We start from the raw sequence: 25644 nt of genomic DNA on the forward strand, positions 1-25644 counted from the left end.
ATTTTAAGATCACTTGTATTCTTTAGGATCGAGTCATCTAATTTCACGATATTTCATGAGGATTGATAGATATAACAATCAATTGAATAATAATAAAATCAAGTAAAGATCGGGTTAAAATGGAATTAAACGGTCGTGAGCTATAAATTACCTTAGATTCCTCATATGTGAGATTTAATGTGCTCAGTTCTTGATGTGTCTGGAATACAGCTATCCTGCGGGATGTTAATTGAGTAATTTATTAAGTGGAGAATTTATTATTGGTGAATGACTTGTTGTTGTGTCTTTGGGAGCACAATGAGATTTATTATCGGTGGAGCACATGTTGTGTATATATTTCACGAATAGGGGACAATAATACGAAGTGTGTTTAAAAAAAGACCGAACTTTGTAAATTGCGCGCAAACCGCAAAATTGAGCGAGTTGTGACTGTGGCGGCGCCTAGGTGCAACTTCTGACAACAGACCGCTGCTTTCCGCATTCCATTGCCTGCATTATCAGTTGAGTTTGAGCCTCTGAAGTGATTGCATGTGTCACATGTTCGTCGAATTCTATAATGAAACAGCTTGAGAAACAACGCGTGTCCGTGAAGTTCTGCTTCAAAGTTGGGAAAACGTTTGTGGAAACATTTGAAATGTTGAAGCTAGCATACGGGGAGGAATGCATGAGTTATACACAATGCTACGAGTGGTTTAAACGTTTCAAAGACGGTAGAACGTCTGTCACTGAAGACCCTAGGCCTGGGCGACCTTCCACATCAACAGACGACCGCCATGTCGAGAGAGTTCGTGAAGTGATTCGTGGAAATTGTCGTTTGACAGTCCGAGAGGTTGCTGATCAGGTGTGCATCAGCGTAGGATCATGTCATTCAATGTTAACCGAAAAACTTCAGATGCGGCGCGTCAGTGCTAAATTTGTCCCTCGTTTGCTGACTGACGATCAAAAAGAGAACCGAGTCAGCATCAGTCAGGAAATGCTTGCTAACGCAGATGCTGATGACAACTTCCTGAAGAACATCATCACTGGAGATGAGACGTGGGTGTACGGTTACGATGTCGAAACCAAAAGGCCATCATCACAGTGGGTGGGGAAAGGTTCTCCTCGACCGAAAAAGCATGAATGAGTCGTTCAAACATCAAGGTGATGCTGATTGTGTTTTTTGATTGGAAAGGCATTGTCCATCACGAGTTTGTACCCCGAGGCCAGACAGTGAACAAAGAACTGTACCAGAATGTTTTAACGCATTTGAGAGATGCTGTGCGCAGGAAGAGGCCTGAACTGTGGGAAAACAAATCCTGGATGTTGCACCATGACAATGCGCCAGCACATGCCTCTCTCTCTCTGCCCGCAGTTATCTGGCAAAACACCAAATTCCTGTTGTGCCCCATCCACCCTATTCTCCCGACTTGGCTCCAGTAGACTTTTTCTTATTCCCCAAATTGAAAACCACCTTGAAAGGACATCGTTTCCAAGACATTGAAGAGATCAAGGAGAATGCGACGAGGCAACTTTGCGCCATCAAAGAAAGTGCATTCCAGGAAGCATTCCAAAAGTGGAAGAAACGTTGGCAACACGCTGTTGATAGTGCAGGGGACTATTTTGAAGGGGACAGTCTGTGAAATGATGTAAGTTACATAATAAAGTTTTTCTAGCCACAGTTCGGTCTTTTTTTGAACACACCTCGTATTGCGATTGAGGCTCACGAACGCGATAGTTATGACTTGTAACCCATGTGATGGTGATGATTGTGGAATCTTCAAATGAATTTCAGAAATGTAGATGAATCTCCATCGTTGTTTGAGGAATATTTCAACCTAAGTGATATCACAAATTTCGATCACTAGCCACTATTGAAGAAAGAGTATTTTTATACACGAATTCGTCTTCAGGAAACCATCGATGTGAACATGCTTCAAATAATGGATAAATTTAAAAGGGCAGGATTCGCTCTAAATAATGTATATAAAAAAATACGTGTTACTTTGTATGAATGTGGTGTGTGTGTGTTGTAAATATGAATATTTTCCATGTCTTTTGATTAATCAATGTGATTTAATCTGGTCGTGCATTTATGGCAACAGCACAGATTGTGTTCAACGTTGTTTGCCCCCATGAGGATTTATTTTCCGCACCTTAAGGAAAAGTTTAATAAGATTAGTGTCAAGTAAGACTAGAATAGAATTTAATTTGCTGTTTATTAAGATTTAAGGGAAAGATCGTCTCGTTATTTTTCCGCAAAGGCAAGTGATTTGTAAATTAATTTTCAATTAACTCACACGTGGATAAGAAATTTTCCAATACAATTATATTCAAATTCCGAAATATTTTCAAATTAATTTGAAGTTTTGAATGTTATGCAAGATAAAATTAAATGTTCACAAATGACATAATCGACTTGAATTCTAGTGATAATGTGTAATAATAATTAATTGAAGAAAAATTATTATTTTTTAAATGTGAATTATAATTGCCATGAGGATTACTTAGTGAAATACACTAGTTGGAAAATGCGATTGTGTGATGATAAAGCAAGATGTTACACAGACAAGGTTAGAGATTGTTAATAATAATAATAATAATAATAATAATAATAATAATAATAATAATAATAATAATAATAATAATAATAATAAATTAATTAATTATAAAATTTTGGAATAAATTTCAATTTTCACTAAAGCTTCTACTGGTGTTATTAAAAGACGGAAAGCCAGGAACGAACGGTCCACCTCGGGATCTCTCGCTCACTGGCTGGGCTTAGCCAGGCAATAATGAGGGCAGTATCTGGCAAGTGACCTAATAGTGTGTCATTATAATGAAGGAAATAGGCAGTCTTCATAAAAAAATAAGACCATCTGTAGTTAGGGAAGGGACTAAATAGTATGATAGTGGAATGTCTACGATATAAATGAGTCATAGTGAATCATGCCGTAACATATGCAAAGTATTTGAGAGTTTTTTTTTTTTTTTACTATTTGCTTTGCGTCGCACTGACACAGATAGGTCTTACGGCGACGATGGGACAGGAAAGGCCTAGGAATGGGAAGGAAGCGTCCATGGTCTTAATTAAGGTACAGCCCCAGCATTTGCCTGGTGTGAAAATGCGAAACCACGGAAAACCATCTTCAGGGCTGCCGACAGTGAGGTTCGAACCCACTATCTCCCGGATGCGAGCTCACAGCTGCGCGCCTCTAACCACACGGCCAATTTGCCCGGTCGTTTATGAGAGTAGAATGCTATAGGATATTAAATGAAATGTAGGATATTATGTTAAAGAATATAGGTTATATGTTGTCATAAATGAGTGAGAAGAGGTTAGATATGGATATATAGAAACAAGACATGATGTTAAATGTGAAGACGTTGATCCGATGATAGATTTATTTAATTAAATATGAAGATTGATATGTGTCAATGTAGGTTATGTACAATAAATGTTGTGAAGTACTGCAAGAGATACGAAGTGAAATATGAGATGATGTTATGTGAGGATGAAAATGAAAGAACTGAAATATGAGTATAATGCTACGAGGATAAAATGGAAATGAACGATATATTAAAAGAGAAAGAATGAAGTATTGACGCATACGCGGATCGATAGTATTTATTAAGCAAGAACAATGTTTCTTTGGTTGGAAATCCGTATCGTACAGTAAATGGACATGAGGCATTAGTTATGAATAGTGAGATAGGAGTTGATCATCAAAGATAAATCCTAATATGAATGATTATTCATTTAAATGAGTATTTCAATATGATATTCCTACTCCTATGTTTATGAAATATCGATTATGGCAGGCATTGATTAACACGAGTAGTTATTCCTACTTCTTATTAATAATTTTAAGTGGATTATAGTCACTCAATATCTTTAACCATGGTATTCCCTACACTCATAGTTAAGTTATATAAGGTTGTGCACTGAAATTTGGATTCATTTGAGAGTTTACTTGGTTGTTTATGATATATTTAATTTAAGTTGGAAGCTAAGTTCATGAATAATGCAAGGATAATCAATTAATGTTGTTATTTTGGATGAATTATAGCATATAATTGGTATTGATATACAGTATGAAACTAATCTTATCCTTTCCGCCAATCCTACGCAACGTTGAATAAATAAGAAAAGTATCTGTCCTAAGAATTAAACACAGACTTACGGTAAAATGAGGAGTGTCATACGACAACGAAATTAAATGCCAAATTTGATATTAACTCATGCGAATTTGCAATTGTTAATTTTTTAATGTGATGTACTATGAAAGTGAAGCAGATATCCATTTCAACGTTGATATTAAGGAGGCATGCGACAAATAATAATTATGTATGAACGATCAACTTTGTAATACTGAGCTAATTGATTAATTTTGGATCTCCAATCCATATTAACACATTTTGTCCATCGTATTTTCCTTTTATGAATAAATGATAGTAAGTAAGACATTTTTAAGATGTCATTCATAGATACTTATAATATATAATTTTGATTTAGATATTACATAATTTAATATGACTGGTCTCTCGACGACTCGTTTGATGGAGATGTCCATCACTGTTTTTCTGATTCAACTAAATATTTAGTTACGAGCCGGGTCTCTCTTTTTTTTTTTTTGACACACGTTAAAATACTACGATGATTACTCTCAGATACTCGCTGACCCTAGCTGGAGTTTTCTTGTACGCCGTCCATTCTGGACGCGGGAACGGCACACTAGGGATGTTTTTAAAGAATATGAATTTAAAGAAAACAAAATTAAGTTATAAATTATAATAAAACATCATTTTCCGCTGCTTTTCCACACCCTGGTGGGGTCGGAGGTGCAACCTGTGTTGCATAAATACCTTGGCCATGCTTTACGACTGGATACCAACCCTATGTGGAGGGATCAAGGCTTTACATCGCACTGACACAGATAGGTCTTATGGCGACGATGGGAGAGAAAAGGCCTAGGAATGGGAAGGAAGCGGTCGTGGCATTTGCCTGGTTTTGAAAATGGGAAACCACGGGTTGGCAATGTGGTGTGTTATGTATGTGAAGAGGCGTGCAGTGAGACTATCACAAGCACCCAGTCCACGAGTCGGAGGAGTCAACAAAATCCCCAACCTGGCTGGGAATCAAACCCAGGACACACTCAACCAAAGGCTGACAATTCAGCCAAAGAGCTAGACATAAATAATAATAAAGAATATACGATTAAATTATAATGAACTTAATTACAAAATGCATTTAAAAATCAAATATTTCCTAAGTGTTAAGTGGTTTCTTTTTTTGTCAGCAACATATCTTATTTCTCACAGGACACAAAATCTGCTAAGACTGACCCTCTGCAAGGGTCAATATCTGCCCTCCGTATGAAGCTGGGAAGCAGGAAGCTTGCCAGAAGCTGAGAAATGAATATGTACGAACTGGCAGTGATGAGGAAAGAAACCATCTATGTAAAGATGGTAACGTATGTAAATTTGGAGATTGTCATTGTCCTTTTGTCTTCCAACCCTGATGGTAAAAGGTTCGCATGGCCTAAGGAGTTTCACACCCTTTGCGACCCTTCTCTTGATTTTGCTGATACCTTCGTTCTTAGAAGGGTAGGACCTCTTGTTTTTCTGCCTTCTGATTAGCGTTAAAGAGATAATAGTTGTATGTTCTCCTAAAACAACAATCACCACCACCACATTGTCTTTTTGTGTTCCCTTGTTTGTTGTTGTCTTCTTTCTGTTGTTGCAGTGATTTATTTTTTTAAGTTGTGCAAACTCAAAGTAGTTTTCGGCGATGATAGGATAAAAGGACTAGGATTCGGAAGGAAGTAGCTACGGCCCTAATTAAGGTACAGACCCAACATTTACCTGATGTGGAAATCGCAGAAAAACTATCAGGGCAGCCAAAGGTGGGGTTCAAACCCAAGTGATCCAATTCACAGCACCTTAAGTCATCATTCATATTGCATCTCTGGAGTCCTACTGATAAGACAGCAGAAATAACATTCAGTGCTTGCTGCTGCCATCTGGTCTTCATTCTATGAACTGCTTTCCTATGCATCATCTACCTTTCAGATTCAAGTTTCTCCTGAAGCCACCTCATCACATCAAGTTTTGATGTTACAAAGCCTTGCGGCCAGAGTAACAATTCCGTTAAATGTATTTAGGTATTAGCTGAAAAAATATATATACACACAATACTCACTGGTCTGCATTTAGACCTGTCGCCCAGGTGGGAGATTCCCTATCAATTGTTTCCCTAGTCTCTTCTTAACTGATTTCAAAGAACATGGAAATTTCATTGTATTCACAGTAAGTACACAATACACAAAAATAAGTTAAAAAATGGAATGCAGAAAAAAAAAAGATTACTTGTGCAGTACTATACATGCTTATTATCAAGTAAGTGGCCGTGCGGCCAGTGTCGCACAGCTGTAAGCTTGCATTCGGGAGATAGTGGGTGTCGGCAGCCCTGAAGATGGTTTTCCGTGGTTTTCCATTTTCACAACAGGCAAATGCTGGGGCTGTACCTTAAGGCCACGACCGTTTCTTTCCCACTCCCAGCCCTTTCCTACATCATCGTTGCTATAAGACCTATCTCAGTCAGTTATTGTTCTGCGATGCGATTTTATTTGACGTAAATAAATATCACACGGGAACACGTTAACTTCCTTGTATAAACTACTTTATTTACACTGTAAGTCACAATACGCAATTATACATAGTAGCAAGTGACACTGCAACTCTTAATAGCGGAATACCCTGAAGTCTACTCTGACAAATACAGATAACAACACTGACTCACGCACTATAACATACTCTCTCTTGAACTCACCGACTCCACCTCGGAGCCGCACAGTTACTCTCAGCCCATCACTAGCCTTCGAGTCAAACCCCGACTCCGAATCCAACACTTGACTCAGTCCTGACTTTACTTGACTGACAGCTCGATATATATACTATTCGATCAACCATCTAGAATTATCAATTTCTGGAAGAGTTCTTACAACACTCTAATGGAACACACTCGAAACATCGATCGACCCGCTAGTCAAATGGGTACTCGAACTTTCGTTTACTGTTTACCAATACACATGGAAATCTCTACATCATTCCTAATGTCTCTACATGTATCTGGCTGGATAATAAAGCCTTAAAGTAAGTTTCCAGAACCCTTCATATACACCAAATTATAGTACAAGTCTAACATACGAACATTATGGAATTTTCTACCGCTTTCGACTACATAGATTTTGAGGTTAAACTTATACACAATACGTATTTGAGGTTACACTAATTTATACTACATAATTACTGGGATACCATGTACTAGTCATGTTTAACATTTAATAAAAGATCATTTAATAATTAACACTTTATTAATCATCATAATTAATAAAGATACAGCACACAAATTGTGCATTGTATAAACAAAGTTTGTCATATGTACTGTCACTTCTCACTATTACAAAAGTTCACAATAGATAATCCCCGGTTTTTGCATGTGATTACGTGATATCGACTGCAATGCTCATTGCACAGCTTGCAAACACAGGTTTCGTCGGGGTCATGGAAGTACTCGGTGTTGCACAGTTTATGGTGGTACCCATGGACGGCCATCGAGTTAACAAAATGTCGTATGTCTTGATTGGTCTTTGTCCATGTTCTATTCATCATCGCCTCCGTTGAGTAGAAATCGAACCAGATTTCTTCCCTCTTCTTCACTCTGTCCTGCATTCATTTTTCCCAAGCATCTGTGGATGGAAACCCTCGCTTCATTCGGAGGTTCTCGATGAAGAAGGTTTCCTTTGCAAGCTCATATGCAAGCCGGGTAGGGGCAAATATGGTTCCTCTCCACTTTCTTCGGCCCTTCCACCACTCCTCCTCCAACACTGTGTCCCAGTCCAGGTTTCTTTCTATAGTACTGCGTTGGATTGTATCCTTCCATCTCAAACGTGGTCATCCACGGCCTCTCCTTCCTTGCATTTGCATTTCCATCACCTTTTTTGGCATTCTTTCGTCACTCATTCGCTTTATGTGCCCAAACCATCTTAATCGGCTCCTCTCTATTCTATCATTCATTTTTTTTCCACTCCAATTTCTTCCCGGATTTTCTCATTCCTTACTTTGTCTCTCCTACTCTTCTGTATTATACTTCTCAAGAACTTCATTTTGGATGCCTATATTCGACTCTCATCCTTCTTTGTCATTGTCCAAGTTTCTGCTCCGTAAGTTGTTATGGGTACGTAATACATTTTGTACATAGTATTCTTTGCTTCCAATGGCACATCTTTGTCCCATAACATGTTTCGTACACTATGATAGGAACTTACATAGTATTCTTTGCTTCCAATGGCACATCTTTGTCCCATAACATGTTTCGTACACTATGATAGAAACAACTTCCAGCTTGAATCATCTTATTAATCTCAGCATCCAGTCGAGCATTCTCCATTAATTCACTCCCCAGGTATTTGAACGTTTCCACTACTTCCAGGGGCTTGTCTGCAAGTCTAATCTGACTTTTCCCTTCTTTCTACCCTCTAGTCATAACAAGAGTTTTATTTTTTTATACACTTATTTTCAATCCACATTCTTCGATCTTCCCATTCACCACATTCAACTGTTCTTGAACCTTCCTGTCGTCTTCTCCCCAAATCACAATATCATCTGCAAATAATAACATGTTCATTTCTCTTCCTCCATATGCTGCTTCTGCTGTTCTCATGTTGTCATCCATTACTATTGTAAACAGGATTGGTGATAGAACACTTCCCTGTCTCAGCCCACTAGTTATTTTGAACCAACTTGTCCTGCCAACTTGTGTTGGCATGCAACTACAACATTCCTTGTACAATGCCATGATCATTTTTATTAATCCCTGTGCAATTCCTTTTTGCACTAGACTGTCCCAGACTCTAGTCCTGGGGACACTGTCATATGCCTTTTCAATGTCAATGAATGTCATCACTAGGGCCCGGATTTTTAGGTGGCAAAAACCTTCACTTTAGGTTTTTTGTATTCTTAAAATAGGTTATTTTAAGGTTTTACCTCCAGGCAGCAATACCTTTCTGTTTTCGTAGTTCTGTAAAATGTTTTTATGTACCAGTACTTATTTCACAAATGTTTACATTGTCTTATTCATATTCATAAAAATACACAGAGAATACACTTTACTGTTTCCTTTGTAAGTTATCTTTTGGCACTGCAGTAAATAACAACGTACATACCCTAATTATCTGGCATAAATGATTTCCTATTGTCACGTAACACATTCTTATATGACGAAAAAGTTCTTTCAACAGAACATGACGTCATTGGAGCGTAGTACAATAGATGCTAATGCATTAGGTTGTAGGGGTAATTTTCCTGAATACTTTTCTCCCTGTAATACTGAATTGATGACTTTCATATCTTCAAAACCAGGACTGCGTTGAATCTTCTGCAGCTTCAAAGAACATGCCACTCAAAATGGCCCAGGTATTTCTCTTCTGGAAACAATGCCAATGATATCCAGGGAATCTTTGAGTGGCAAGGTTGCACCTTCCAACTGGAGAATAGCTTCTGGTATAAAACAAGAATGTATCTTAATATATGCTAGGGAAGCGACGAGGGTCGGGCACTTGAGCGATTTCTTGGCCTTGGCAATGCACGAAGCTTTTGTTCCATCCAAGTTAACGATGACATTTTAAATTCCTTCAAGGTGCTCAGCATAGTAAATAGCAGCAGACAGCCAAGTTCCCCAGCGGATAAGAAACGACTCAGGTGGAAAAAGTGTTGTTGGTAGTTTCTCTTTGAACAACTGTATACGTGTTGGGGCTTTTAAGAAAACTTTCTTGACTGAAGAAACTATGCTGTTCAAGTCACTGAAGTTGGTTCTAATCTCCTCCACAAGGTGGTGCAGGTCATGGGCCAAGCACGTAAATTGTAGCATGCTCGGGTAGAAGGACTGTAGAACCTGCCCTGCCTTCAACATGTAGGCAGCACTGTGTCACTAACAAAAGCAACTTACTATCTTGATTCTCTGCTGGCCAAACTATGCGTAAAGCATCCCTCAAGCGCAGGCTATTGTGCTGTTGTTAGTTTGTCCTATTTATTTACAAAGAATTAAATGAGGGTTACCTGGTTCATTTTGATCCAGCTTACCTACTACCACATTCACAATGAAGCGACCACAACTGCCAAATGTTTCATCGACAGAACACCAAATATAGTGATCGCCTATATCTTTTCTTATTTCATCTAATGTCTTCTGGTAAACAGGATGCACATAATTTTTCCTTAAAGTGGATTCATTAGGTATACTGCAGCCGCTGATGTCTCCTAAGAATGTTTTCATGGTCAGGTTACTTAGCACGTTCCATGGGATGTTCACAGACACCAACGCCTGACATAGGCGAAAGTTAAAGTTGCCAACTGTGGAAGAAATAAAAGTTTGCTTACTGTTGCTGCTGGACTTATATCTCCTCACTACGCTAGCCATGTGAGCAGCTGCAGATTTATGCTGCTCAAGATGGGATTTCTGCTCACATTTAACCTGAAATGAAGAATCCAAATCCTAAATACTCTTCAGTAAGCGAGCTAGGGTATTGCAATGCAGGTTTTAGATCAGTTACGGGAAACTTACTTCCTTGGAGCACGCCTGACAGAAAACTACTCGACCATCTGTAGTGTAGTGTCCATCTGTAGCAATCCATTTTCTCAAGTGCAATTTAGGCATTGTTTCACTATACAACAATTACAGTTAGAAAATACTCAGGAACCTGTCACCACACACTCTGCCGGCTCTACTCTCTATGGACGACTGGAGACGAAACTGTTTACTTTCTTCCTGACCTTCTATCAGATGCATCAAGGACCCACCAGATGTCACGTGTAGTGAGAAGCATGGGATGTCCTGCATTTAACGGTAGTAACATGAACTATATCTGTCCTACTGCTTGTAATCGCGATAGAAATAATTTCACAATGCAGGGAAAATAACATTCTTTATTTGAAGAAGGTAAAAAAAGCAATTAGGTTATTTTAGGTGTCAACCCCTCATTTAGGTTTTTATAGGTGCAATGAAATTCACATATTCTGCTCCAGGAAGTGTGAAACGAACAAATGTATTGAAATTTATGAAATAGCGAGGGAAAAAAATAAGTCAAAACCTAAAAATCAGGGCCCTAGTCATCACCATATCATTCCCGTACTCCCATTGCTTTTCCATTAGTTGTCTCATAATGAAAAATGGGCTCTATTGTTGAACTTCCACTTCTGAAACCAAACTGATTTTCCTGTATCTGATTCTCAACCCTCAACCTTATTCTACTTTCCAGTATCCTTTGCATTATATTAGCAACATGGGATATTAGAGTAATTCCCCTGTAGTTCTTCAAAACTTTCTTATTGCCTTTCTTGAAAATTGGGATGATTATTCCTTTTTGCCAATCCTCAGGGACCTCCTTATTCTCCCAGACATTCCTGAGAACCTGATATGTCCACTTCAGGCCTACATCTCCAGCTGTCTTTATCATCTCCACTGAAATTTCATCTACTCCAGCAGTTTTTCCATTCTTCATCTTTCTTACTGCCAATTCAATTTCATTCATTGTAATTTCTTTATCCATTTCTTCGTCAACTAATTGCCTTTCCTGGTCATCCATTGAATGACAGTCATCACTCCTTATGTTCAACAACTTCTGCAAATACTCTCTCCATCTATTTTTTATTTCTTGCTTTGTTAATATTATGCCACCTTCATCCTTAATTAAATTAAAATATATTAAACATAATAATTGAAGGGTTTTCACCGGTTACAATGTTGTACCTACGACACAGTGTGACATAAGGCAAGTTGCATACACGTTTATTATATTACAGTACAAAACTTACGTAGTTAATAATAATAATAATAATAATAATAATAATAATAATAATAATAATAATAATAATAATAATAATAATAATAATAATAATAATAACGAGAAGAAACTAACAGAACTCAAATTGTATACATTCGCTTGTCATTTTCCATGGTTCTCAGCAAGTAACAACTCCATTGAATATACAAAATTAGATGTATAAATGTATGCATTCCCAGTAACTAGCCTATATATTAATTTAAGACAAATAAAAATAAAATACATGAAATACCTTCTTATACTAAGACACAGTACAAAAATTATGTACATAATAATCCATGCAACTCTAATTTTCTACACAGACTTATGATTTCTCATAGTTCTCAGACAGTAACAACTCCGCTAAATATAGAATGTAGATGTAAAAATATAAAACAAACGTTAAAAATGAAATGCCTGTGAAATTACCTCTCCAGTACATCAATACTACAGTTATAGTACACAAATTAAATAATAATAATAATAATAATAATAATAATAATAATAATAATAATAATAATAATAATAATAATAATAATAACAACAACAACTCAAATTTCATACATTAACTTATTGTTTTCCACAGTTCTCTGAAAGTCACAACTCTATTTTACATACAGAATTAGATGTAAAAATACCTGTGTTCACAATAAGTAGCCTACATATTAAATATAAATCAAATAAGTTGCTTTCACGGCCCGTACTTATAGACATGATGCTGTATAGGCTTTTGGGCTTATGCCGTGTCAAGAAAATAAGGTGAAATTCTTTATGTTTCGCAGGGGACTGTGCCCTTCGTCCTCAGAAGAAATCTCGACTGCTCCACGATTATTATTACTTGTATGTATAGCTATGAAGTGTTACATCCATTTAGTATTAGTATTATATTATTACCATCATATGTACATACAATATGATCGAGTTGTTTGTGAGGTTATGTCATGAAACATGTGCTGTACATAAATATTCATATGAGTTCAGTTAATGTACATACCTATAAATTAATATTATATAATTTATTCTCATCTGTATATATAATTTGTAATTCATAATTGTGAAACACACTGTAACTTTCAGAATGGTAATAGGCACTAGAATGATGGAGAATATTCTGTACATTATAATCTTGAATTTTCAAGAAGGTATATTTTGTAATACCAATATAAATGGTCCATCATTAGACATTATAAATTTTCCAGCTAACTCATTCCTGGTTGCCAACGTTTTGCCCCCCGTGTGCTAACTTGGGCTCATCAGTTGGTACTTAGCACACCCACCAAGACGCATGGCTAGTGTAAACCGTGGACGCCACTGCATAGGCTACATGGAGCCACCGGCAATGCCAATGCACTATGAGGGGCACTGACGCCTGCTTGGCCATCAGATGATATAGATCTTGATTCCTATAGAGAACCTGAAATATTTGTCCCGAATGAGTAAATTTATAATACCAATATAAATGGTCCGTTATTGGACATTATAAATTTTATTATATTTCATTATATTATTTATTATATTATATTTCAGGTTTCCTATGGTAATCAAGATCTATATCAAGGTATATTTTGTAATGTAGCTTTCTAGAAGCCTGGTCAGACACATATTTAAGGAGGTGGTCTTGATGGTAACGATGAGTTATTGTTTAGCAAGAGTTTCACTGGTGAACACATGTTGTGGTTAACTGACATGCCGATGCAGGCAGTCAGTAGTCAGCTGTTTCAACTGTGTTTCAAGGTTGTATCTCCACGTGCAGTGTTTGGCATTTTTTTTGTCAAAATGGCGGCTTTGTTGATGTCCTCTGAGTGAAGTGTTTTGTTTGTGATACTGTTATTAAGGTTATGTGTGTGTTTAATTTGTAAATAGAAATAAAAATAATTGTACCAACTGACAGCATCTCGTGTGCGTCTTTGCGGATACGTTAAGGGAAGGAAGTAGCTATGGCTTTAATTAATGTACAGCACCAGCATTTGCCTCGTGTGAAAATAGAAAACCACAGAAAACCATCTTAACGGCTGCCAATGGTAGGATTTGAGCCCACCATCCCCCGAATGCAAGCTCATAGCTACACGACCCTAGCCACATGGCCAACATGCTCAGTCATCTTTGAAAATATATCTTTTTTCTATCAACAGAGGATTTTTTAAATTGTCATATTTTGTATAGGCTACCCAAGGTGTACCGTAGTCCTCTCGTTTTCTGATTAAACATCTTTCTATTTAAGCCATTGCATCAATCGGTTCACTTACTCACTGTCCACATTCACCGGTGATCTTGTGGTTCGATTACTGAAGTCTTGTGCAATGATGCAAAATATAAACTGAGAGAATACTGGCCGGTCCTTCCTAATATAAAATTATGCAATACCTCAATCAAAATTATATAATATAATAAGTAGCTATGAATGACATCTTAAAAATGTCTTACTTACTATCATTTATTCATAAAAGGAAAATACGATGGACAAAATGTGTAAATATGGATTGAAGATCCAAAATTAATCAATTAGCTCAGTATTACAAAGTTGAATCTTTCATACATAATTATTATTTGTCGCATGCCTCCTTAATACCAACATTGAAATGGATATCTACTTCACTTTCATAGTACATCATATAAAAAAATTAACAATTGCAAATTCGCACGAGTGAAATATCAGTGTATAACAAACGTGTTTTGTGTGTTATTGTGTGACTAAGTAGATAATTTTGATTGTGCGTGTGCATGTTACTTCTCACTGATCAGCGATTGTGTACGATTCTTTTAGTGTGCCATGTCCAGTGTACCGATAATGAACCACGTGTTTCACTGATCCGTGATTGCACCACTCAGCACTGTCTGCTGTGAGTGACCTGAATTGCGTGCTGTGAGCTCACCGTTTCTGTGAATCGATTCACTCGAACACTTGAGTGAATCGACACACTGCTTTGAATCACACACTCAGTATCCAACAGTAAAAACAGACACCAAGCCCAAGACTGACAGTGTTGCTAGGTCATATAATTACATTATTGGAAAATGAACAACACATTTAAAATCTATGGATGAAATGTCTGTGGACAATGTATTATGGGACAAAATATGACTTTGGACAAAGTGTCCCACTGGATGAAACATACCTGTGGACAAAGTGCATCATGGACAAAGTTTGCAGGAGGAAAGGTCCTGACATCTTCGTATAACAAAAGTAACTTGCTCAGTTTTCTGTTGTTCTCTCTTCCCACACTGACCTGTTGTGTTTATCCTAGTATAATTATTATTTGCCGCATGCCTCTTTAATACCAACATTGAAATGGATATCTACTTCACTTTCATAGTACATCATATTAAAAAATTAACAATTGCAAATATATGCCTTCACATTTGCTCCATGGACAAATTTAAATTTCTAGTGAAGTATGCTATAATTAAGCATAAGCAAATAACTGTTGGAAATTATCAGTAAGTAAGCAAAGTCAAAACTATAATGTGAAAATATTTTTGTATTATGAAGAAATGCATAATCCTTCATAACTGTTAACCCCTCAGCGCCGACCTCTATACGTGATATAGACCCTCTTTTCTTCCGTAGCCGCCGACATCTATACGTGGTATAGACCCATACATGGTTTCACATTTACGGCTATAGCGCGAAGAGTTTTGGAGTTATGGATACGCAAATTGTTGTGTTTCCAAGAAGAGATTTTGGAGTTTATCAGTGTTGTAAAATAAGAATTGAAGATCGTTAAAATGTAGTTGTTTTTGCAAGGATACATATTTGTCAAGTAAGTCTGAGCCCTAATCTCTGTTTTTCTTTTAAGTCCGTTTGCTTCATTCTTTCCCACAGAATAAAATAAAGAAATGATGATCTGAGTAGTTTGTCTTTTCGCATGATGCTCTTTGCTCTATTTGTACAGTGACAGTGCGGTTTATTTGTTATATTTACCTTTATTTCTCGGCTTGTAATGTTTCGTAACTCTCCACGAGCGCTCTGTGTAGGCATCAGTTAGTGCTGCTTTCTGTCATACGATATGAGAACCAACTGTGCATGGTGTAGATCACATTTGAAAGACGATGTCTCAACCTTTTATCTGAAATATGTATCGAGTTGGTTTATTTCGTCATAAATGTTATTCCCCTCATTCAGTTTCGTACTGCTGCCTTCGGTCTCGCTGCAGCTTCATCAGTCCGTGTGACGCGCCGCGCTCAATGGCTAGCTCCAGCCGTGGTTTGACTGACAGTAACGTGCTTGATATATTGTATAATTCAGATGAAAGTTTAGTCGGAAGTAGTAGTGACAGTATAAGCAGCAGTGACAATGAAATAGATGATTTGGCTGTGGCGGATGCAGTGGTAAATGATGAGAGTGACGATGAGGAGGAACCAGTACTTGGAAATTTCGTGTGGGAGACTATGGATAATTACACAGGTCAGAGGGAAGTTTTCAACAGTGAATTCGGACCAAGAGGTGGTGCACAAAATATCAGGGGAATCGTTGAATGTTTTGAAACGTTCTTTGATATTAGCGTAGTAGAGTTAATTGTGAAAGAAACTAACAGGTATGCGGAGCAATATCAAAATGCTCGTGGAAATCTTTTTTCGTTTCGGTCACCCGTTCGAACCTGGACACCTGTCACAGTAAATGAAATTTATACTGTGTTAGCTTTATTTCTGCTGATGGGCATTGTACAAAAGCCAACATCTCGGTCTTATTTTTCGACGAGCAGGGTCATATCAACACCTGGGTTTTCAGATGTCATAAGTAGGGACAGGTTTGAAATGATATGTAGGTTTTTGCATTTTATAGACAATAACAACTTGTCTACATACCAAGGGCCTCCCAAACTGTTCAAAATATATCCTATTCTGTGTCATTTGAATAACAAATTTCAGTCCCTGTACTTACCACAGCAAAATATTGCTATTGATGAAAGTCTGACTCTGTGGAAAGGGCGCCTCTCGTTTCGGCAATACTTGCCGCTAAAGGCCTCAAAATTTGGCATAAAAACATTCGAACTGTGTGAGTCAAGTACTGGTTATTTGTGGTGTTTTCTTGTATACACAGGGAAAGGAACTTCCATTGAATCAACTCTTATCACACCCGAAACTCCGAAAACTGCAGCAATTGTCTTGAAATTGTTAGAACCTTTGTTAGGCCGCGGACACACCTTATGGATGGACAATTACTACAATAGTCCAGAATTAGCGAGGGCTCTAAAACAACATCATTCAACAGACTGTGTTGGGACACTGAAACTGAACAGAAAAAACGTTCCCAAGGAAGTGAAAGAAAAAAAACTTAAGAAGGGGGAAATAATAGCTAGGCATTCTGGGCCCGTCACTGTGCTAAAATGGTGTATTTAAAGATAAAAATTTCATTGTTCCGTATTGAAATTATTGATGTTAAAAATTAAATAACTGGAGGTTCAACCTATTCAATACTCAAAAGAAAGAAACGTAGCAATCACATTTCTATTTAAATGGGACCGGTTTCGACCTTAGTCTAGGTCATCATCAGCCATCTTGATCTTAAGGCCCATGTAAGAGAAGGCTTTTTGTTTAGCTTGGTTAGCTTGTGCATTTAAAGATAAAAATTTCATTGTTCCGTATTGAAATTATTGATGTTAAAAATTAAATAACTGGAGGTTCAACCTATTCAATACTCAAAAGAAAGAAACGTAGCAATCACATTTCTATTTAAATGGGACCGGTTTCGACCTTAGTCTAGGTCATCATCAGCCATCTTGATCTTAAGGCCCATGTAAGAGAAGGCTTTTTGTTTAGCTTGGTTAGCTTGTGCATTTAAAGATAAAAATTTCATTGTTCCGTATTGAAATTATTGATGTTAAAAATTAAATAACTGGAGGTTCAACCTATTCAATACTCAAAAGAAAGAAACGTAGCAATCACATTTCTATTTAAATGGGACCGGTTTCGACCTTAGTCTAGGTCATCATCAGCCATCTTGATCTTAAGCTAAACAAAAAGCCTTCTCTTACATGGGCCTTAAGATCAAGATGGCTGATGATGACCTAGACTAAGGTCGAAACCGGTCCCATTTAAATAGAAATGTGATTGCTACGTTTCTTTCTTTTGAGTATTGAATAGGTTGAACCTCCAGTTATTTAATTTTTAACATCAATAATTTCAATACGGAACAATGAAATTTTTATCTTTAAAAAAAATTTTTATCTTTAAATGCACAAGCTAACCAAGCTAAACAAAAAGCCTTCTCTTACATGGGCCTTAAGATCAAGATGGCTGATGATGACCTAGACTAAGGTCGAAACCGGTCCCATTTAAATAGAAATGTGATTGCTACGTTTCTTTCTTTTGAGTATTGAATAGGTTGAACCTCCAGTTATTTAATTTTTAACATCAATAATTTCAATACGGAACAATGAAATTTTTATCTTTAAATGCACAAGCTAACCAAGCTAAACAAAAAGCCTTCTCTTACATGGGCCTTAAGATCAAGATGGCTGATGATGACCTAGACTAAGGTCGAAACCGGTCCCATTTAAATAGAAATGTGATTGCTACGTTTCTTTCTTTTGAGTATTGAATAGGTTGAACCTCCAGTTATTTAATTTTTAACTAAAATGGTGTGACAAAAAAATGTTACGTTCGTGTCCACATACCACAATGAAGAAACAAGACGTGTTACTAAGAGGGGGAAAGAAACAGTAAAGCCTTTATGCGCGATAGATTACAACTATGGCATGGGGGGCGTTGATCTCAAGGACCAGTTACTACATATGTTTTTAGTCGAAAGAAAGAGAACAACTAAATGGTATATAAAGCTGTTCAAAAGACTATTGAATGCAACCGTCCTAAATTCTCTAATAATATTCAGACAAGCCACAGGGACAAGCATTGAGCAGTTATCTTATCGGATTCAGCTGGTAGAAGGTTTGTTTACAAAATACGCTCGCACGGGCGGGGAGCGAAACATTCAAGGCCGGCGCGCATCAGATAATACAGTTCCAAGGTTGCAAGAAAGACATTTTATCAGGAAATTAGCACCAAAAAGTGAGAAATCCAAACCTCAGAGACGTTGTGTCGTGTGTTCAAAACACGGCAAAAAGAAGACGTCGGTGTACTGCTGCCAGGAGTGTGACGTGGGTCTCTGTCTCGAAGAGTGCTTCGAACTCTATCACACGAAACTAAATTACTAAGGTAATGTGAAAAAATGATGTCATTATCTGCATGTACATAGTTCTATCATAAGGAATTCCAAATTTCGTGAATATCGTGCTACTCTTATACTTGTAGTAACGCTTTAAGTGAATCACTGTATTTCAGACGCGCGTAGTTGAAATCTCATCCGGCCGCGGGGAAGGAAGCTCTTTAAATGGCTACGACGCTGGGGGGTTAAACAGCAGAGCTTAATTGCTATTTGATGGTAGAAAGCAAAGATTCTGTATTTTATGATATTCTAGTAGAGTAAGTTTAAGTTTGTGAAAAACGGTTTAATAGTTCTTAAGTCATTATTTACGAACATAACCATTCTGCGAGATTCAGTTTTGGCTGACGATGCTCTGTAAGGGAGCGAAACATGTCCCACATAATTTTCAATATTGGTTTCGTGCGCAAACAAACGGTGTTGCACTGACTACTGCTCCACTGAAACTGAAAAGTATGATATCCCGCAGCGAATGACAACTCTCTCCTCTCCCTACCACTCCTAACTGCTGAGTACTGGGCCCCAGGGGCTCTCAACTAGGGAGCGTGGGTTGACGACCACAGGGCTCTTAGCCAGGTCCTGGCTTGTGCTAGGTTCCTCACTTTCATCTATCCTATCTGGCCTCTCTTGGTCAACTCTTGTTTTTTTTTTCCAAACCTGACAGTATTAGGTTTGCGAATCATAGGGAGTTTCATTTTCACACCCTTCGTGGCCCGTATCTTTCTTTGGCCAATACCTTCATTTTTCGAACTCTTGGACCCCTTTTTAATTTTTTCTCTGTGATTAGCATTACATAGAGGATGGTTGCCTAGTTGTACTTCCTCTAGAAATAATAATCACCACCACCACCTGCCAAGTACTGTTCATTTCAAAAACATCTGGTTCCAGTAGGTCACATTGTATAGGGTAGAGATTAAATTGTATTAGGACCAACCTTGTATTATGTGCAGACTTTTTTCAAGTAGAACTAGTTACCCTGTCCATAGTGATTCTGGTCTCGATAGACAGGTGATGAAGCACATCACTCAGGAATGTGTCACTAGAGCCTACAGAGGAGACAAGTATGATTTTGCCGATCCAACACCTGCATTAGTGGACTATATATCTAACTTGGGACATTTGTTTATAAATTCTCTGATGTGTTTTTGTACCATACGCTAATAATGCTATAAATGCAGATGAACTTTCATTACCACATCAACAACAGCGGCCTTCTTCTGAGCATAGGAACCCCACAACAAGAACACAATACCACTGTGGTTTTTACTCAAATATTTGATGACAGCATCAGTCAGCTGCTCCCAGCCTTTGTCTTTGTGTGAATTTGCAGAATGGCTCTTCACTGTCAAGACAGCATTGAGCAATAGAACACCTGAAAATAGGGAAAGCAAATTTAATTCAACAAGTTAATGGATAAAACTGTGTTAGAAGGAATACATATTCTGTAACATATTCAAAACCAACCTTGTTCTGCCCATCCAGTAAGATTTCCATGTGAAGGTCGTTTAAACCCAGGAATATCATCTTCTAATTCTTTATATATGTTCAACAAACTGCAATCATAAAGAAGCTGCTATATTTATGAACATACCACTTTCAATATTACTTGTGTTTTATTTAATTTCATATGAATACTTAATAATTAATTACAGTGTCAGCAGGAAGATACAATTTGAAAGTGGTTTAACACAAAGTTTGGAATCTACTATGAAAACAGATGTAATACACTGGAGAAGGATTGTGTTGCAAGGAGTCACAACTCTTTTGACAAGAGGTAAAGAATGAGGAATGAAGGCTTCAATCAATCAATCAATCAATCAATCAATCAATCAATCAATCAATACTGATCTGCATTTAGGGCAGTCGCCCAGGTGGCAGATTCCCTATCTGTTGCTTTCCTAGCCTTTTCCGAAATGGTTTCAAAGAAATCGGAAATGTATTGAACATCTCCCTTGGTAAGTTATTCCAATCCCTAACTCCCCTTCCTATAAATGAATATTTGCCCCAGTTTGTCCTCTTGAATTCCAACTTTATCTTCATATCGTGATCTTTCCTACTTTTATAAACGCCATTCAAACCTATTCGTCTACTAATGTCATTCCACGCTATCTCTCTGCTGACAGCTCGGAACATACCACTTAGTCGAGCAACTCTTCTTCTTTCTCTCAATTCTTCCCAACCCAAACATTGCAACATTTTTTGTAACGCTACTCTTTTGTCAGAAATCACCCAGAACAAATCGAGCTGCTTTTCTTTGGATTTTTTCCAGTTCTTGAATCAGGTAATCCTGGTGAGGGTCCCATACACTGGAACCATACTCTAGTTGGGGTCTTACCAGAGACTTATATGCACTCTCCTTTACATCCTTACTACAAACCCTAAACACCCTCATAACCGTGTAGAGGCGCGCGGCTGTGAGCTTGCATCCGGGAGATAGTAGGTTCGAATCCCACTATCGGCAGCCCTGAAAATGGTTTTCCGTGGTTTCCCATTTTCACACCAAGCAAATGCTGGGGCTGTACCTTAATTAAGGCCACGGCTGCTTCCTTCCAACTCCTAGGCCTTTCCTATCCCATCGTCGCCATAAGACCTATCTGTGTCGGTGCGACGTAAAGCCCCTAGCATAACCATGTGTAGAGATCGGTACCCTTTATTTACAATCCCATTTATGTGATTACCCCAGTGAAGATCTTTCCTTGTATTAACACCTACATACTTACAATGATCCCCAAAAGGAACTTTCACCCCATCAACGCAGTAATTAAAACTGAGAGGACTTTTCCTATTTGTGAAACTCACAACCTGACTTTTAGCCCCGTTTATCAACATACCATTGCCTGCTGTCCATCTCACAACATTTTCGAGGTCACGTTGCAGTTGCTCACAATCTTGTAACTTATTTATCACTCTATAGAGAATAACATCATCCGCAAAAAGCCTTACCTCCGATTCCACTCCTTTACTCATATCATTTATATATATAAGAAAACATAAAGGTCCGATAACACTGCCCTGAGGAACTCCCCTCTCAACTATTACAGGGTCAGACAGAGCTTCACCTACTCTAACTCTCTGAGATCTATTTTCTAGAAATATAGCAACCCATTCAGTCACTCTTTTGTCTAGTCCAATTGCACTCATTTTTGCCAGTAGTCTCCCATGATCCACCCTATCAAATGCTTTAGACATGTCAATCGCGATACAGTCCATTTGACCTCCAGAATCCAAGATATCTGCTATATCTTGCTGGAATCCTACAAGTTGAGCTTCAGTGGAATAACCTTTCCTAAAACCGAATTGCCTTCTATCGAACCAGTTATTAATTTCACAAACATGCCTAATATAATCAGAAAGAATGCCTTCCCAAAGCTTACATACAATGCATGTCAAACTCACTGGCCTGTAATTTTCAGCTTTATGTCTATCACCCTTTCCTTTATACAAAGGGGCTACTATAGCAACTCTCCATTCATCTGGTATAGCTCCTTCGACCAAACAATAATCAAATAAGTACTTCAGATATGGTACTACATTCCAACCCATTGTCTTTAGTATATCCCCAGAAATCTGATCAATTCCAGCCGCTTTTCTAGTTTTCAACTTTTGTATCTTATTGTAAATGTCATTGTTATCATATGTAAATTTTATTACTTCTTTGGCCTTAGTCTCTTCCTCTATCTCGACATTATCCTTGTAACCAACAATCTTTACATACTGCTGACTGAATACTTCTGCCTTTTGAAGATCCTCACATACACACTCCCCTTGTTCATTAATTATTTCTGGAATGTCCTTCTTGGAACCTGTTTCTGCCTTAAAATACCTATACATACCCTTCCATTTTTCACTAAAATTTGTATGACTGCCAATTATGCTTGCCATCATGTTATCCTTAGCTGTCTTCTTTGCTAGATTCAATTTTCTAGTAAGTTCCTTCAATTTCTCCTTACTTCCACAGCCATTTCTAACTCTATTTCTTTCCAGTCTGCACCTCCTTCTTAGTCTCTTTATTTCTCTATTATAATAAGGTGGGTCTTTACCATTCCTTACCACCCTTAAAGGTACAAACCTGTTTTCGCATTCCTCAACAATTTCTTTAAACCCATCCCAGAGTCTGTTTACATTTTTATTTACCGTTTTCCACCGATCATAGTTACTTTTTAGAAACTGCCTCATACCTGCTTTATCAGCCATATGGTACTGCCTAACAGTCCTAATTTTAAGACCTTCCTTTCTATCGCATTTATTTTTAACTACCACAAAAACAGCTTCATGATCACTAATACCATCTATTACTTCAGTTTCCCTATAGAGCTCATCTGGTTTTATCAGCACGACATCCAGGATATTTTTCCCTCTGGTTGGTTCCATCACTTTCTGAATTAGCTGTCCTTCCCATATTAACTTATTTGCTATTTGTTGGTCATGCTTCCTGTCGTTCGCATTTCCTTCCCAATTTACATCTGGCAAATTCAGATCTCCCGCTACAATCACATTCCTTTCCATGTCGTTTCCCACATAGCTGACTATCCTATCAAATAATTCCGAATCCTCATCAGTGCTACCCTTTCCCGATCTGTACACTCCAAATATATCAAGTTGCCTATTATCTTTAGAAATGAGCCTTACACCTAGAATTTCATGTGTCTCATCTTTAACTTTTCCGCAGCTTACAAATTCTTCTTTCACCAGAATGAAAACTCCCCCTCCCACCTTTCCTATCCTATCTCTACGATACACACTCCAGTGCCGTGAGAAAATTTCTGCATCCATTATATCATTTCTCAGCCATGATTCAACTCCTATTACAATATCTGGTAAATATATATCTATTAAATTAGTTAATTCTATTCCTTTCTTTACAATACTTCTACAGTTCAGCACTAACAATTTTATGTCATCCCTGCTTGATTTCCAGTTCCCTGTTCCCTTATCACCGCTCCCTAGGCCATCCCGTTTCCCTGAATGTACCTCCCTATTACCCTTCCAAACAAATTTCCTAACTTATACGTACCACTGCGGTTTAAATGAAGGCCATCCGAGCGCAGATCCCTATCTCCTACCCACCCATTAGGATCTAGAAATTTCACTCCCAGTTTCCCACATACCCACTCCATAGTCTCATTTAAATCCCCAATCACCCTCCAGTCAGTATCCCTCCTACACAGTATTCCACTAATAACAATCTCCGCTTTCTTAAACTTCACCCGTGCTGCATTTACCAGATCCCACACATCTCCAACTATGTTGGTACTTATATCAGCTTGCCTTACGTTGTTGGTACCAACGTGAAACACTACCACCTTCTCCTTCCCCTCCTCCCTCTCTTCTACTTTCCTCAACATCTGCCTCAACCTAATTCCTGGATAACATTCTACCCTGGTTCCCTTTCCTCCACACACTTTCCCCACGTGTCTAACGATGGAATCCCCCATGACCAGAGCCTCAACCCTACCCACCTCATTTGATCCCCTCCCCTCCTGGTCAGCCCTATCTTTCCTGATAGCTGCAGAAGCTACTTCTTCCTCCCTTTTCTCCTTCCCATGACCCTGTTCCACCTGTCTTTTATATCCTCTTCTCTACATTTCCCTTTCCTACCTTTTCCCTTCCTCCTACTTCCATGCATCTCAGCAACAGTTCCCTGTCCCTCATCTTCCCTCTGTTGTTCTACCTGAAGTGACTCGTACCGATTTCGCACAGACACCTGTCCTGAATTCTGATCCTGAATAGAGCCTTTGGCCTGCAATCTCCTTCCCCTTAGAACATTAGACCACCTGTCTTCTACAACTCCTCCCTTTCCTTCCCCTCCCTCTTGTACACCTACTGTAACCTGTACATTGTTTGAGGGAGTCCTATCTTCCTTCCTGTCTTCTGTGAGAATCCTAATTATCTCCCTCAAACTTTCCAACTCCTCCCTCATACCCCTCAATGCCTCACCACAACCACAATAAGCACACTCGCGCTCCTTAGCCATTCTTTACGGGGGAAAAATTATAAATTAAAAAAAATGAAGTAACTTATTTGCAAAAAAATAAATGAACGGAGGGATATATTGTCTGGGATAGTACACAACAATAAGGTAATTAATATACGACTACACTACAATACTACTTAGTCGTGCTCTATTTTTTATTATCCTACAACCCCTAACAGGATAAAAACTGCTGTTAATTACTGAATATCGAAAGTAATACACAAGAACTACACAATTCCAAACTGCAATTAAGCCTATCCTAATTTCAACAATATTTTAGTAAGAGTTTCTACGGATACCTCTACTACACCAGTACTACACAAATATTTTACAATAATAAAATAAGCACACTAAATTCTAATAGGATATTACTCGTATACTACTGTACAGTACACTACAGTAATTTTTAAACTACTTTCAGACGTATCCTAATTACGATACCGGTACCGTACCGTATGTCACTACTAAGCACAACAGAAATGAAATTTGCAAGAACTACTGTACTCAAAGATTACCAACGAAGCTAAATGCTTAGACAAATTATTATTAGTATTAGGGTATAATAGATACACACGAAAGATAACACACGAATATAGCAGGCAAGATACGGCACTATCTAAATGTACCGTACTGTATCTATACTACAATGT

The 25644-nt window shown here is 37.9% G+C and overlaps 2 protein-coding genes across 2 annotated transcripts in view; one reads left to right on the top strand and one right to left on the bottom strand.

The window, feature by feature from the left end:
* The window catches only part of LOC136867064 (uracil-DNA glycosylase), an 85743-nt gene that overhangs the window by 10137 nt on the left and 49962 nt on the right, over positions 1 to 25644 (bottom strand). The window contains exons 4-5 of the mRNA XM_067144168.2: positions 20485 to 20573; positions 20214 to 20392 (exon numbers count right to left, since the gene is read on the bottom strand). Coding sequence (XP_067000269.2) covers positions 20214 to 20392; positions 20485 to 20573 — 268 coding nt within the window. The remainder of the gene's footprint in view (positions 1 to 20213; positions 20393 to 20484; positions 20574 to 25644) is intronic.
* On the top strand, positions 17010 to 19012 carry LOC137499002 (piggyBac transposable element-derived protein 4-like). Its single transcript, XM_068227011.1, has 2 exons — positions 17010 to 17193; positions 18444 to 19012. Exons 1-2 carry the CDS (start codon positions 17010 to 17012, stop codon positions 19010 to 19012), a joined length of 753 nt encoding a protein of 250 aa, XP_068083112.1.

Source organism: Anabrus simplex, chromosome 3 (assembly GCF_040414725.1).
Source record: "Anabrus simplex isolate iqAnaSimp1 chromosome 3, ASM4041472v1, whole genome shotgun sequence".
Taxonomy (NCBI): domain Eukaryota; kingdom Metazoa; phylum Arthropoda; class Insecta; order Orthoptera; family Tettigoniidae; genus Anabrus; species Anabrus simplex.